The following is a 15977-nucleotide window of genomic DNA, read 5'->3' as shown; positions in this document are numbered from 1 at the left end:
ATCTTTTTTTTTTTTTCACTAACAGAATGAGAAGATTGCCAGAAGAAGGGAAGAACTTTTAGCAGAACGACAGAAAAATAAGCAGGAGGTTAGAAAACCTTATAAGACAGTTTTTAAATAGAAGCATTTGCATTCATACCAGAATGCATTCTAGAATTTTCTAGAGCTTTTAGTCATAGACTTCAGGACAATGTAGAAAAGTAAAATTATGATAGACTGCAAGAAACTTCAACTTTAAAAAATAATTTTATATTATGTTTGAATTGCTTTAGAAACTACGGATTCATTAAGACTAAAAACTATTTTAAAAGAATTCTCCATATATGCTTCAATTCAGGAAAATACTTTTGAATGTGTTTAAACTATATCATATGTAAGCATAAGAGTAGCCCCACTAATTGAATTTGGGCATGTGCCTTTAAGTACACTGTCAAATTCATGGTTAATCCAGAATAGGACTGTTGTTGACTTTGGGCAGAAATCCTGGTACAAAGGATTTCTGCCCAAAGTCAATTACATAATATATTTATAAATGCATTCATGTACGACTTTACTGCTCATGATATTCTGTCAGCTACACTTTCATCAAACATGCTTGTTTATAACAAAGTCCTGTCAAGCTACAATACCATGTATGAAAAAACACTCATCAAAACTGCAGTGTAGCTCTTCAGGTTTTTAAAGTAGTCTTGGAACTGGTATGATGCTTCACTGTATGAACTATGCAATACTGCTGTATTTTCTTCTGAAATAAGATTCTAGAATTTACTAGATTTTTTTGCATATGATAAAGGATATCCCAAAATGAGGTTTTGTTGAATTAATAGCTTTTTTAATTAAAAAAAATACAAGAATACCATATGTTCCTTCAAAATATCTGTATCATAGACATGAAACAACAAAATATTTTCTCTTTATAGGCTTTAGCAGATAAAGATAATGATGAAGCTACTGAGGAGGAAGAGAATGAAGATATTGAAGCTATACTTGCAGAAGAGTTTTTAGAAGACGAAGAAGAAGAGGAAGAACCAGAAGAAGAAGAAAATGAAGAAGATGCTGTTGAGCGTATGCAAAATGAAATTTCAGAAAAGTTTGAATTAGAAGTAGAAAAATTACAAAGTGTGCAGGTACTGATACCACTGCTCATTTTGTTAAATTATAAGAATTTCCATATTTATTTTCACATTCAAAAATTATAGTGCCTAAATAACTGTGCTGCTATACTCATGATCTAAGTATGTGAACCTGATGAAGACTGTACTGAGAAGGTATAAACTTTATAGAGTATATAATTTATATAACTAATATAGTAGAGAGGGAAAAAAAAAAAGAAAGCTTTTGGGTAGACATAGCCAGTCATGGTGTAATTTCATTTTTGATAGGTCACTTGACCCAGGTAACCAACCTAGAGAGTTGTGAATGTATGAACAGTATTTCAAAATAATTTTTGAGGCAAATTCTTACTAGACAGATCTATTTTTTAATACAGATCCCAGTTGCTGGTGATGAAACCAAATGTAAAGAAAAAATCCAAATCTAATCTCAGTTAAGATGCCAGGTGTTTGGCACCATTCCCACACCTAGTGACATAATTTTCTTGAAATCGGTGCAATTGCCTTTGGCGAGCTAACCTCATCTAACACCAGATACCTGCAATGCTAATGCCACATCAAAGGCAGTAGGTAGATCAGTCACATTTTTTTATTATCTACAAAGTATTTCACTTCAGAAATAAACTAGTCATGAATTAAAAGAATCTCTATCCACTGACCAGATAGAAGGTCTACAAAACCAGGTAATAATACAATATTGTAGCAGTGTGACACCTAATACAGAAGTTTAAACTTCAGTGGACAGGAAGACTAATTGCCACCAAAATTTGCTGATTTATGTTGACTGAGAACATGCTTAGGAAATCCTTGATAGTTCACAGAAAATCTTGCCATCAATCTTTATTTAAAATCTGATTGCATTTGTCATTCTAATATTTCATTGTGTTTTCATAACCAGGAAGAACTTGAAAAGTTACTGATACCATCAATGGAGATCAATGGAGGGCGGAAGCCTCGCATTGTGTGCTACCAAATATACAGCAAGCTGAAATCCCTAGTGGAAAACCGCAGGAGCATTTTTGAGAAATGTTACCCAATAAGTTTGCCACTTGCACAGAAGATGCTATTTTTCTCATATAAATTACTAAGTTCTTTTGGTCAGTGGGATCCAATCAAGGTAATGTTTTTGAATGGCTGAAGAATGTTTTCAAGAGTTGACACTCTTTAAAAATGTATTTCACATTAACAAGATGTTATCAGACAGTAGCAACTAACACCAGAAATATTTAATGAAAACTTCATTACTGAATCAAAATTACACTTCTGAATATACACAAAATACAGCAAGCATTAATCATAAAAGGTGTTGGTCCTTTTAGTTTTGCAGCTGATTTAAGGCTGAGAAGCATTAAGTAAAATTTGTTACATTATCACTGGTGACATGATAAATGGTGGCATTGAGTCAAAAAGAAATGCCTAACTCTTAATGCTACAGAAAACACAGGACAACAAAGAAGGTTTTAAAACCTTCCAATAGTAGTGAGAACAGAGTGAAAGGATTTGGAGTATGAATTTATAAGAACCCACACTCACAACTGCCCACTAAACCTAGTAGTGGCAAAAAATGTACTTAATTAGACGTACTTAATTCATTAGCACAAGTTCTTTCTTGTCAAAATTTAAAATATTTGAAGAGCAACAAATCTATTTCCAAGGTATTTTACTAGAGATCTGGAAAGTTGAGGTCAGAAAGTACTCATCACTATCCCCAAGGTCAGAAATTAAATGTTCTCAAATAATTCTTTTGGTTTAATGCTAGAAATAAAAGCTGATTGTGAGTAAATAAAAATTAAAAAGGTAGATTAGTTGAAAAAAAAGTCCAGTGAACAACATACATAAAGCACAAAAGCCCTGAAGGAAACATACTTCGGCCTTCATTTTACTATGCCAATTAATCAAACCATTTTATTCCCTTTTGTATAGCATCATGTTGGGTCTTCACCTGTTCCAGATCACATTTGTCTCTCTTTAACCTTAGGATCAGAATCTTCATTCTTTTTCATGGCTGCATCAATTGGCATCTAATAATCTAGGTACATACTAATAGGAGTAGATATGTCTACATTTATATCATTTCCCACTACTGAACCACAGTTTATGTGTTTAATTGCAATTAGTCTCTACACCCTAGTCCTTGCACTTCATTCTGTCAGATTTCACTACATTTTTGTATTCCATTTCTCCACTTCATTCCTTTGTTCTATACAGTGTTTTTTACCAACCAGAAAGTACAATTCAGTTAGAAGGAAGTCATAAGAAGTTATTGGATAAAATAAGAGCGGTGTGCTGACAGTGAATATATCAGCAAGCTGATAAAAATGAAAGGGAAATAGGATCATTTTGAGGGCATTTTAGGATAATAATAGAAATTATAACATTTATTACAGACTGAAAGTTTTGGAGTAGAAAGGCAGACTGGGTATATTCCAGTTACTTTGAGAGTAAATTTGGGGGGTAGGGGAAGTAGTTATGCAACTGATTAGATAAGCAGAGAATAAACATTATGAGCTGACTAGGGAATGGAAGCAGATATGCAGTAGAGCAGACTCATGAAATGCCATCAATTGAGAGCACGCACCCTGAAATGACTTGATCCAGGAGTAGGAACCCTAAGGGTATGAGAAGAGTCTGGCAGGACCATGCTACACAGCAGAACAGCCCCAGCTCTAGCTGTAGTAACCAGACCAACCTTACTGACTCCTTCAAAGAATAGTAATAGATTTGTGACGTGTGATTTTCCTTGACAAGAAGCTGAGTTGGCTCTTCCCCATTATTTGGTATGTATGCATGTAACTTCTGGGGTTTTTTCCTTAGTGTATTTCCGTTTGCTCAATACAGAGTCGTATTTACTGGACTATTTTTGCCAGGTTCTATGCTGGAGGAAAAACTTTTTTTAAATGGTAATTTTTTCCATCTTCCTTCTTTTGTTGAAGGAAGATCAATGTTACACATTACTCAGAATTACATTTTTGAGTCCCTTTAGAATAGTAAGGTGAATGCTGTCTGGTCTGGGCAATTTTTTCTACATACTGATTTTCTACATTTTGTTTTAAAGCATCTTTCATTGACACTTTAAGACAGTTCTTCTAAGAAGGGCTGCAACAGGGACATGAATAAGTTTTTCCCTAGAGAATAGTAGGGCAAGGGATTAATCTGGTATTACTTCAGTGACTATTTCTACCAGTTACAAAAATATATCTTACATATAAATCATCCATTAACACTGAAGACTTTTTAGTGGGCTGTCTGATGTGTTTGAAGAGATTTTATCATCAGTGCATGTATTTTTCACTTGACCATAATGTAAGTATTGATATCTTTTTATGTTTTCTTAATTTAAATATGACTTCTGGTGAATACAATATTCTCAGGGCATTTTCTATTGGCAGGCAGGCAGGCAGGCAGGTAAGTTTAATTCACTGAGAAATAAAATTATTTTCTTTGTTCTTTGAAAATTAAAAAAACTATTACGTTAATCTTCTCTGACTATACTGTCTTGACAGACATAAAGTGTTACGGTACCACCTACTGGAAATAGCAAGTATTCTTTCTGTCTTCAATGTTTCATCTTTTTGAACAAGAAGTGTAGGTATAGAAATTTGTCAGGTTTAAGCAAAATACTATGTCCATATGTGTGAATTTTAGAATGCTTTGATGGTTTGTCTCATACGGTTGGTACTCCTCTATCTGCCTATAAAGCCACTTCTCTGGGATGGAGGAAGAAAAGGCTTTGTCAAACCTAATTAACTGATTCTGATTTTGTATGTTACACAGTTAAGCCAAGGAGATGTGATCAAGCCACAGCAAAGGCAGGAAAATGCAGTCTTTCCAGTAATCCATCGACAATATATTTATTTCTTTTCATGTAAAGAAAATAAAGAAATGTTTATGACAAATCCCATCAAATATATTTGTCAGCCAAAACCTAAGCAATCTGTGCCAGTAAAGATTGCAATTGTGGGACTTCCAAAATCTGGAAAGACTACAGGTATGAGCAGTTATCTATTTAAAAATCCATTATTAAATAACTGAAGCTGTATCTGCCCTTACTGTTATTAAAAAATCGTAAACCATTAATATTATTGTCTTCCTGCTTTTCTTGCTGGGCACAGATTCTTTTGGTTACATTCTCTGGTGTCTCATTTTACAGTCTGATAGTTATGCCTTTTCCATCTGAATTTTATCCTAGATCCTTAAGAAGTTAGTGACTTGGACTTCCATTTAGAAAAAGTGGACATACACTATTTATACCCCTTGTATTATTTATTATTATTTTGTAATTGTTTCTTACTTTTTTGAGTCAATATAAGCTAATGTAAAATGGAGAAATAGTCCTAGGATCAAGGATGAGGACCCCAAATTCCCCACTCCCCAGTCTGTTTCAAAATTTCTAGATTAAAAAGCACCCAAGATTTCCATCCCTCTCCCCTCCCTTTCCTCCTCCATGACTCTGTCAATCCACATGTTTCTGCCTCTTACTGGAGGAGGAGGAAATTAATTTTAAACAAATTTAAAATCAATTTTAAACTCTTCTCAAGTTATTGAGAAGAGGATGTTAGGAAGAAAAGAGATAAGTTCAAATGATCTCATATTTAGGATGAAATTTTAGCATGTTTCCCATTTCCTGGATAAATGATGTAACTGATGGTCTGTGTAAGAGGAACAGCAATGAAGGCATATTTTCTAACACTCTAATAATATTGACTATATCTGCTGAGGTTTGTTCCAAATTAAATAGTGTTTGCATGCCCTGTACATATACCAGATTGTGATGTTGCTTACCTTAAAAGTTGTGACTTGAAATCAAAATATTTTGCAGTTGCCCAGAGACTTGCGAGTGTTTATGGGTTCCTGCGCCTGTCCCTAGGAGATGCCATCCGCTTTGTGATAAACAGCCAGCCAGAGAGCGAGTTGGCACTTAAGGTACAGTCACACCTTCTCCACGGACTCACCGTGCCTGATGAATTGGCCATCCAGGCTCTAGATGTGGCTCTGCTAAATCACACGGATAATCCCACTGGGTAAGAGTTTTCTTGAGGTTTTGGGGGATCTCCAAGACATGTCAGTCTCTTCATAGCCATGGTTTCCCACATTACCGCTGTAGAACAATTTCACTAAAACACATTAGTGGTTTCTGCATTGCAAAAATAATCTGTACAAAAGGAGATTTTTTTACAATTGCTCTAGGAAATGAGACTGAAGCATAATTTTCTGCAATTTTCAAGTAAATATATTCCAGTACATCAAAGTAATATACTTTATGTCAGTTACTTTTTTTCAGTCAAAAAGCCAGTATCTTCTACTATCCTTTGAGAATTACCGATTGGTCTCTCTTATACCAACTCCAGAACCAACTTGGACACACCTGATTTTATTTGATCATGCAGGCTGTTTCAGTACTCGAGTTTTTTGGTTTTTTTTCTGGTCTTCTTAACAACTGAAGTTATTAAGGAAGAACTGAAACCAGTGAGTGTTTCCACCTCATTCAAATGTAATGCTAGGCTCTTTCTCCCCCACTGAAACACCTTTTAAACTGGGCAGTTTTAAAAAGCTTTATCATCAGTATTTCATGAAATTCAACTTCTCTCCCAAAAAGGAGAATTGTTACAGAGAAAGGGAATTCTGCAATAATCTCTGAAAACTATTTGTGTTTGAGATCAGAATTCTTTCAGCATCTCTTTCATGTTAAAGCCTGGAATATTGTTTCAGTATATTTTGTTCCAGTATTGCCTAATACATGAAAAGCATTTCTTCTTCAATATCATAAAAACTTCTTCAAATACTGTAGTAAATAATTTTACCTACCACTTCAAAAACTGCTCCTCCCAATCCACATGGAGACTTCTCATAGTTAAAATGATGTTTCTGAATGATTGATGTGTCAGAATATTAAAGTGCACCATTTTTATAAGTCCCAGCCATCCACTTACCTTTTGCCCTTTGTGCATTTCCTTTTCTCATTACTATTTCTTGTTCTGCCTACTTGATTTTTTAAATTTGGTCATAAATTCTTAGCAGTGAAGAATGTGCCTGTCAAGTGAGAGCAGTGATAACTTCATGGCATGGGTGTAGACTTTTGTCTCCATGGAAAATGTACTAGAAGCACACACAGACTTACTGGTTGATTGGAAACTCACTTCTTAGTGAGTTTCTTCAAAACTATTTTTCTGTTTCTGTTTGTGTGCAGAGTTGTAATTGATGGATATCCTCTAACAAGAACACACGTAAATCTCTTGGAATCAACTAGGATCATTCCGGTGAAAATCTTTGAATTAGATATGGATACAAAGGAAGTGTTCAGAAGAGCACTGCTGGATAAGGAAAGAACAAACCGGTAGAGATACTCCCTGATAGAATTGTTTTTATTTTCTAGATGATATTGTAATTTCTAGACAATATTTATGTGCCTCAGTGCTATACCCAGAGGTTGTATCTAACCTGGAGTATAACTCAGCTGTCTCTGGACTCCACACATGAAAAACATGGGAACCAGTCCCTCTCCTTTCTAATGCTTTAATTTCCATAGACCAGAAATAGGGATGTAAGGTGTTTTGGGTATGCTCTGGCCAGATCCCTCAATTGCATGACTGAGGTTACAAATGTGCAATGCTGTGCACCCACTGCTTAGTTTAACTGGTTTAATGAAACTGTACATCAGAAATGTTATCACTTCTCTCTGCTGCTGAAATTTATTTTTCTTTAATTATTGTCATAAAAGATTTTGATACTTCATCTATTAATCTCTCTTTTAAAAACTTTAATTAGAGTTGTTTTAAAAATATAGAAATAATGCATATTTAGTAGTGTATAGAATTCAGGACTTCTAAGCCTTTCAGTTCAGTTCATTCCCTTTGTTCTTCTGAGAAGATAAATACTCTGTTTAAAGAGTCATTGGTTGTTTTTGAAGAAGAACAGTAAGTAGTTTATAAGCAGACAGAGTATGAAAAAGAACAGAACATTCACCTTAAAATTAAATTGTGTAAGAACCTGTTTCTCATTAGAAGAAGTGTTTCTAAGAAGTTCCAGATATCTTGGACCATTATTGCATGCCTCTTTCATTTTGTCCTTTTCTTTTTGTCTCTTTCTTTTTATCAAGTAATCAGTACAATGTTAAATTGTTTACTAAAAGACTAAAGACAATGTGCATCGCAAAAAAATTAAATCAATTATGTGTTTTTGAAAGTATTTACTTTAAACTTCATTTTAAATACTGAACTAATTATATTTCATAGGCTTAAGGACAAATCAAGTGTACAATATCAGAGTATCATTTAATTGTGTATTTGTAGTGAGTGTCAGGTAATGTGTGTTGATACATTCCAAATCCTTTGAACAATAATTATTGAGTTGTATTTGGGACATAAATAGAAAAAGTTTTGTTCTTAGTTTTTGAAGGGCTATCTGATCATAACTACACTGCTTTTCACATTAGCTTTTAGTATTCTTCATAAGAAATTTGTGTTTCTCAAATATGTTCTACAGTGTAAAATAAGCAAAATTTTGTAAAAAGAACTTACAGTGAACTCTAGAATTTACACCTGAAATTCAATGAAATTATCTAATCCTCAGATTTAAATCTATGTTATTTTTCACTGTCTTTAGACTTCCCTATCCTGAACATGACAATCCACAGATCCTAGCTATTAAAAATTCCTGCTATAAACAGCACATTGATGATATTAGAACTTACTACATGAAGGAACGTCAGAACTGGTGTGTGATTGATGCCAATCATAGCAAATGGAGGGTCTGGAATACCGTTCTGCAGGAAGTTCAGGTGGTTGTTAAACAAATCCAGATATACCTGGAAAGAAGAAAAGGTAAAAGAAAAACAAAGTTTCCCAGAATATTTGTTTCTTTAAAAAGCTGCTATATACTATGTACATGACAACTTCATCTTTCTTTGGATGAGGCTAATTTTTGGGCACATACATACCTTAAATTCTTCAATCTCATCTGCAGAGATCTTGAAGAGATCTTTTGAAAACAGTGATGACAAAGCCAACTACAGGGCAGAATGAGGCCATCCTCCAAAGAGGAGGGTAACAGAAATCTGCTAAAGGAAGTCAGAGTCCTTGGTCCATGGTAGATCTGGCAACACTGGGTTGTAAATCACAAAAAGTACCCCAAAGGTACAAGGGGAACTCTAACTTGCAGCTTCACTTTAGCATTAATGAAGGAAGAGGGAGGGATAGGGAAGATCTTAATTTAAAACCTAGAAATAAGCTTAAATATCTGAGTTAATTTCTGTGCTTTGGGAAGAAGATCACTTTATCCTAAAAAGGCACAGTTCCCACATGAGTTTTTGTCTGTTGGCACTGGTCAGGATTAAATATGCCTTTTAAACATGTCTGTACTATTTAACTAGAACTCCTTTGAAGGGCAAATATACTTCCTTGTCTTATATCCACCTTTTGGGTTTAACTTTTACAGCTCTGTGGCTGCACCCATCTTAAAAATTGGAGTCATAATAAAAAATATTAAAATACACTTAACTTTTACACATCAAGTTTGAAAAAGCACATTTTTTAAGTAATTTGGTTTTGAGATTACATTTTAGTCAAGATTTTGAATACATTTCCTCCAGATAGACTGTAGCATTTGCAAGATATGGATGAATAAAGGGGAGGCTTTCATTACACCTTGTACTCTTTTTCACCAATGTAAAGAAATTAAATAATAGCTGAAATGTCCCTTAGTAACACAAAGGAGTGAAACAATAAATCATAAAACAGAAGAACAGATTAATAAGCTGAGCATGCAGAGTATCCAACACCATTAATAATTATTATATTTCTTAAATGCTACAAACATGTTATTAAAATTAATTGATAAAATGAGTTACAACTTAATTTCATTATCAAATTGCTGGTTTAGTTCTCATTATTTTATGTAATTTTCAAATTATGAATTACCTCCTAGACTATATCATTCCTAAGTAGAATTGTTGGATGTTTCTATGTCTTTCATAAATTAAACATTATCACTAATTGCTTTAACAGGAAAAGCAGCCAGCATTGCTGGTTTATGTATCACTCCCAAGGAACTGCAGAGTCAGCTGGGAGAGTGTGGACAGTACTGTCCTGTCAGCCTTGCAGAGAAAGGTGAACTGGTTGACTGCTCTGTAACCCCCTCACTGGAGTTTGCTGCAGAATTTCAGGGGCACTATTACAGAATGGCTTCACAGGAAGAACTGGAAGTGAGTGTCAAAAAGCAGGTCAAAAAGGAGGGGATTATGGGAAGAGGGAACATTGTTGCTTACATTCTTTGATTCCATACAGAAGTAGGTAATATGCAACTTGAATTAGACCACTGTTGTTAGCATTCAAGCTTTTGTTCTGCATACTTCTGCTACCAAATGTCTAGGCAGACACAATATAGCACAGACACCATTAAACTAAAGCTCATCCTACAAGCTGTCACAGATCAAACATTCATTTGAAAAGAGTAACCTTCTCCTTTCTTTATCTGTTGTAGAGAGACTGGGTTAGAAAGTGGCTTATGAAAGCAGTACATAGTGATGGATGGTGGGTGAATAGTGACTATTTCAACTGAGAGTAGGTTGGAAAAGAAATTACCCAAGAGGAACAGCAATGCCAACACACTGTTTCATTGTAAAAAAAATAGGTATCTAAATTGTGTGAGCCAGTCCTCTGGAGTTTGACTAACAGTCCTACAGTGCTTCTTTCATTATAAAAATATTTCTTTTTCTACAGAAATTCTTGAGTAGACCTCAGGTTTATGTATCATCACTGGCATCTCACCCTCTCCCACCCACACATATGCTGCCAAAGAAATTGACTGCAGGAGAAGTGAAGGCCTTATTCCCTGTAAAGCCTGAAATGCAGGGATACTGTCCAGTCACTTACGTAGATGGAAAACAGAGGTATGTCACTAGAGTTTTCATAATCTGAATTACAGAACATGTGTCCTATATTAATGCATTAATGAGGAAATATTTTCAAAGTACTTTTTATTGCTGTTCAGGATTTGGACTGGAAAAGCAATTACTATTCTCTACATTGCACCCGTGGCTGTGGAAATCAAGACAAAATCACCTTTTAAAACTTACATGGATACAGGTTCTACAAGAATCAGTGCTGGCTTGCTGTCTTTCATGATGAAGATGGACTGATATAGTTTGAATTCGCTCTATCATAAGCCTTCAAAGGTTAAAAGAAATCTCATAAATCCCTAGTAGATGCAAAACTAGCTATTATGATTTTTGTAGAGATCCATAAAGCTCTACCATAAAGTGACACAGATTTCTTCAGTGTGCAAGAATTTGTCATCAGAGGAGAATCATAATAGCCAATTCTATGTTATCCTTTTTTAATCTCCTGAACAAATATGATTGGCATTTTAAATGGAGAAGCTCTAAGGAAGCACTATAAAAGTTCCTTAATAAGCAGATTTTGAAGCAGAGACTCTATGAGATTTTTAAGCTTGTAACTGTCCATCATGTAGTAGAAACTTGGATGATCCAATTGCTATTTTTGTAGTTGCTACACTTGCTAAATTACCAGAAGGCTGCCAGTAGCTCATGAATTTACTCCAAACAAATTATGTTTTACGCCTTCTGTGAATGAGTTATTCTTGCTCCATCTTTTCAGATATGAAGCTTTGGTGCCTGGCAACATAGAGTATGCAGCAAAATACCAAGACAAGGTATATATTTTTGAAAGTGAAGAAAAACTTAAGAAGTTTATGAGGTAAATACACTAACTGCATTTTAATCTTAAAATGTTTATATAATCTTAAGATGTTTATACATCTTAAAAGTACTTACTTTATATCTGGTTAGGTTACCAGAGAAGTACTGGAATCTGAAGCTTCCCCATAAACTCCCTCCAAAACAAGAGCCTATGCTATTAACTACACTTCCTCTGCCTGGATACCTTGAACAGGCCAGTTTTTGCTTTTCTATTTTAAAGCGTGATTTTGTGATAAATATGGTATATATCGCATATACCACTCCTGGGTTTTTTTTTAAATTTTTAATGCATTTGAGTCTTATATTTATTAATGAGATTATATTAAATTGAAATTTTTTTAGTTACAATTGAGAGCAATTTTTAAAATCACAGATGTTTGTAGCTTTCATGGAAAAAAAAACAAGACCATCAGAGGGGGATAATAAGCTGCAGTACTATATGATGATTTTCTGACTTAGTTGTTTATCATATCTTGTAAGAGTACATTTTGGTTTGACTTTTAATCAAGCATAGACACAAGCTTACTTGGAAAAATTTTAGAGTAGTTTGTTACACTTTGACACATGAATAAATAAAAAAATTATTCATGGTCACAGCCCTCCCTATTTTATGCTAATTTGTTGTCTTCTACTATTCACCAACTTAGGGTATCGTCCTGTACTGTTAGATCTGCATTACAACAGGATAAGGCATTCCTCAAGACTACTGTAATGGTCTTTTAAAACTATTTTCTTTCTTTAGGGAGTAGCAACTTCTCTAATAAAAGCTCTGCATGAAGTTGGCAGCCTTAAGCCAAAGTTTCCATTCCTAAGTGTGAAAGAAACTGCTCTGCTTTTTGTCTCATTCCATCTAAAAGGTAGTGTATAAAATAGCATGCTATAAAATAACTAATTGTATAAATGACATAAGATCTCTGATAAAATATAGATAGCCAATTAGTGTTCATATTTGCTGTTTTTTAGAATTTCTTTTTGGTTTTTTTTCAGCCAGAGATATCAATTACATGCAATAATCTTTAATAGTTTGCAATCAGCTTAACTATTGCCAGCTTTCTCGATTTCAATGTCCTTGTTTACAGCTCTGCTATAGCTTTGGGCTGGGTTTCCAGTACTGCTGGGGATTTGTGGAGCAAGACTGACATTTCTTTCAACCCACCACTTTTGTCATTTATAAGCCAACCTGTTCACTGGGTGAACTTCACCTGGCCTTTAGTGTTTTAAATTTTTACTTATTATTTTAGATAATACCAATCTTAATTATTTTTTCTAAGCTCTTCATATCCTGTGTTTCCTTATGTAGTTTCCAGAGCCCTCCAGAATTTTCTTGAAATGTCACAGATTTTTTTTTTTGTTAGCACAGCTTTGTTAAGGAAGACCATTGAACAGGGCAGGCACATGGTAAGCCCCTACATAAATGTACAATTCCTAAGCCACCAAACTGCTTTGATACTGTAGTTTGCTTCATTCACAACGGCTATTTCATTCTATTGTTAGGATGGCTTTGCTAACATAAGGATGCCCATGCTAGGAATGTTTTGCTCATATATTGCAACATTAAATCATTATTAGTAGTGGATGATGAACCAGAAGGGTTATGCAAGTGCAGAAATCTCTTCTCCTCATACAGTGCCAAACAGTTTGACCATAGGAACACAGGAAAACAAGTTATCTTCTTCTAGCACTGGGTAGGACTGCTTCCAACTTTAAGATACAGCATTCCTGTACACTGACAAATCACTTGAAAGTGAGGAAGAACTTCTTCCATATGCTAGTGGCCAAATACTGGAAAACATTTCCCAGAGAAGTTGTGGAGTCTTCATCGGTGGAAATATTCAAGAGCCATCTGAACACAATCCTGTGCTGTGTGCCCTGGGATGACCCTGCTTGAACAGGGAGGTTGTCCCGGATGACCCAGTGTGGTTCCTTCCTGTCCCAGCCTGATCCATCCTGTGATTCTGTGATTAGTTGCAAATACAGAATTATTTATTATTGTGCATCTCTTCAGAGTAGTCACGCCATTATTGATAAAAAAAATTGATCAAAGTGCCTTGTGGTCCCCTGGAAATTTATTTTGTCCTATTTCTATGTGAAGTTAGACCTTCTTATCTTCAATTAACATCATTCTCTAATATCACATTTAAAGATTGAGTGTCCTTCAAGCTGGACTCTTGTAAGGGCTGTATTCAGAGCTATGCTTGAAAAATCTCTCAGAAACTGTTAAATTTAGCTGTCTACAGTTTAAAGCTAGTGGGCTGAAGTGTTTTATAGGATAGTTCTTCATGCTGTCCTGTTTTTGTAATGAGAAATAAAATACTATCCATAAGAAAAAAACAATGGTTATGATTTGGCTCACTCCTTCCCCTTTGCCTTGGGTAACAATTAAAATAATAAACTGTACTCTGAGAACTGGCACTCAATACTAATGTATGCCAAACTCATTTGGACATTCTGATAGTTTAATGCCTTTCTTATATTGTGCTGCTTAAAACTGCACAATGGAATCAAGATGAGTCCACCCCATCGCAGAGCAGAGCAGAACAATCCCCCTTTCCCAGCTGGCAATGCAGTGCCTGGTGCCCCCCAGGACACCACTGGCCCTCCTGGCTGTCAGGGCACTGCTGGCTCATGTTCCACTTGCCACTGACCAGCACCTCCAGGTCCCTTTCCACAGCTCTGCTTTCCAGCATCTCATTGCCCAGTCTGTCCATGTATCCATCCCAGGTGCAGAATCTGGCACGTTCCCTCATTGAAATTCATATGGTTGGTGATTTCCCAGTCCTCTGATTTGTCAAGGTCTCCCTTCTGGGCCTCCCTGCCCTCAAGGGAATCAACAACTCCTCCCAGTTTTGTATCATCTGTGACCTCGCTTAGTATCCCTTCCAGTCCTGTATCCAAGTCATTTATGAAGATGTTGAAGAGCACAGGGCTGTGGATGGAGCCCTGGGGAACCCCATCAGTGACAGGTCACCAGTCCAATGTCACCCCGTTCCCTATAACCCTTCGTGCCTGAGTGGTGAGCCAGTTGCTCGCCAATGCCATGATGTGTTTATCCAGCTGTGTGCCTGACATTTTGTCCAGAAGGATACTGTGATAGAGTATTGAAAGCTTTAATGAAATTCAAATCAACTGGCGTCCCTTGGTCAACTAGGTGGATTATTACCTTGTCATACAAGGAAGTCAGGTTTTACAAGCAGGACTTTTCTCTCATGAAGCCATGTTGGTCACAGTCCTGCTTATCAAACCTGACTTCCTTCCAAACCTGACAAGGTAGCCCACCTTATAGGCAAAGCATTTAGGTCAGAGAACACTTGTACCAAGGATACAGTGGTCCAGCACCAGCCATACCAGACCTGGGCTATCCCCAGGATGTGCCACTTCAGACTGTGTGCCACACTACCCAAATTTGTCACTGCCTGGAGATTCACTGGTATCTCATGGTCTGAGAAATGAGAAGTTGACAGCAGCTGGACATGTTTGTTGTGTCTTCTTCTGATCCTCCTGGTTATCACGATTATCAGGAACTTTCTGAAATACCACAGTTATCTTTTTGGCTTGGCACCAGCAGTCAAGGTGTTTATCTGTACCACGGGTAATGCTAACAGAGGTAGACTTGGTCCCTTTGAAAATTTCTGTAATGTAATTCCACAGAGTTTATAGAAGACACTAACATGCTGCTTAAATTCTTTCAGCACACAACCCCCGGAGCTCAGAGCCAGTGCGGCAGATGTACAGGAAGAAGTTTTTGCAGTTCGTGGAGCACTGCCAACTCATTCCCTACCTGGGGACTGCCATGATGGGCCCGTATAAGGAGCCAAGAGATCGGCCCCGTGGCCTTGATGACAGACTGCAGACTTTTTTCTCCCTGAAAGGCACCCGTCCCACTTTTGTGTGAACCCTGTGTTTCTGCTGATTAACACATGGAGTGTTGCTATCAGGCACCAGCATGGCCTGCGAACATCACACGTTCTTGGGCCAGTTTTTTAAACATGAAATCTTAAGAAATAAAATTTTTTGTCTTTAGTTGAGAGATATCAAGCTGCTAGAGAGCATCCAAAGGAAGGCTATGATAATAGTGAAAGCCCTTGAGGGGAAGTCATATGATGAGCAGCTGAGGTCACTTGGTGTGTTCAGCACGGAGGAGATTGAAGGGA

General features: G+C 36.1%; 1 protein-coding gene across 3 annotated transcripts in view; it reads left to right on the top strand.

Annotated features, from left to right (window-relative positions):
• Positions 1-15846, top strand: part of AK9 (adenylate kinase 9) — a 60631-nt gene extending 44785 nt beyond the window's left edge. The window contains exons 25-37 of one of the 3 annotated variants that reach the window (XM_030267718.4): positions 26-88; positions 921-1127; positions 2011-2229; positions 4887-5100; positions 5932-6133; positions 7300-7446; positions 8715-8932; positions 10115-10311; positions 10829-10998; positions 11726-11824; positions 11917-12019; positions 12569-12683; positions 15516-15846. In XM_030267718.4, the coding sequence (XP_030123578.4) occupies positions 26-88; positions 921-1127; positions 2011-2229; positions 4887-5100; positions 5932-6133; positions 7300-7446; positions 8715-8932; positions 10115-10311; positions 10829-10998; positions 11726-11824; positions 11917-12019; positions 12569-12683; positions 15516-15718 (2157 nt within the window). In that variant the 3' untranslated portion in view covers positions 15719-15846. The other 2 variants (XR_012055012.1, XM_072926770.1) reach the window with 2 other exon arrangements.
• The last annotated feature ends 131 nt before the right edge of the window (positions 15847-15977 follow it).

The sequence above is a fragment of the Taeniopygia guttata genome, chromosome 3, assembly GCF_048771995.1.
Source record: "Taeniopygia guttata chromosome 3, bTaeGut7.mat, whole genome shotgun sequence".
Lineage (NCBI taxonomy): Eukaryota > Metazoa > Chordata > Aves > Passeriformes > Estrildidae > Taeniopygia > Taeniopygia guttata.
This window is presented reverse-complemented; position numbering and strand designations above follow the sequence as displayed.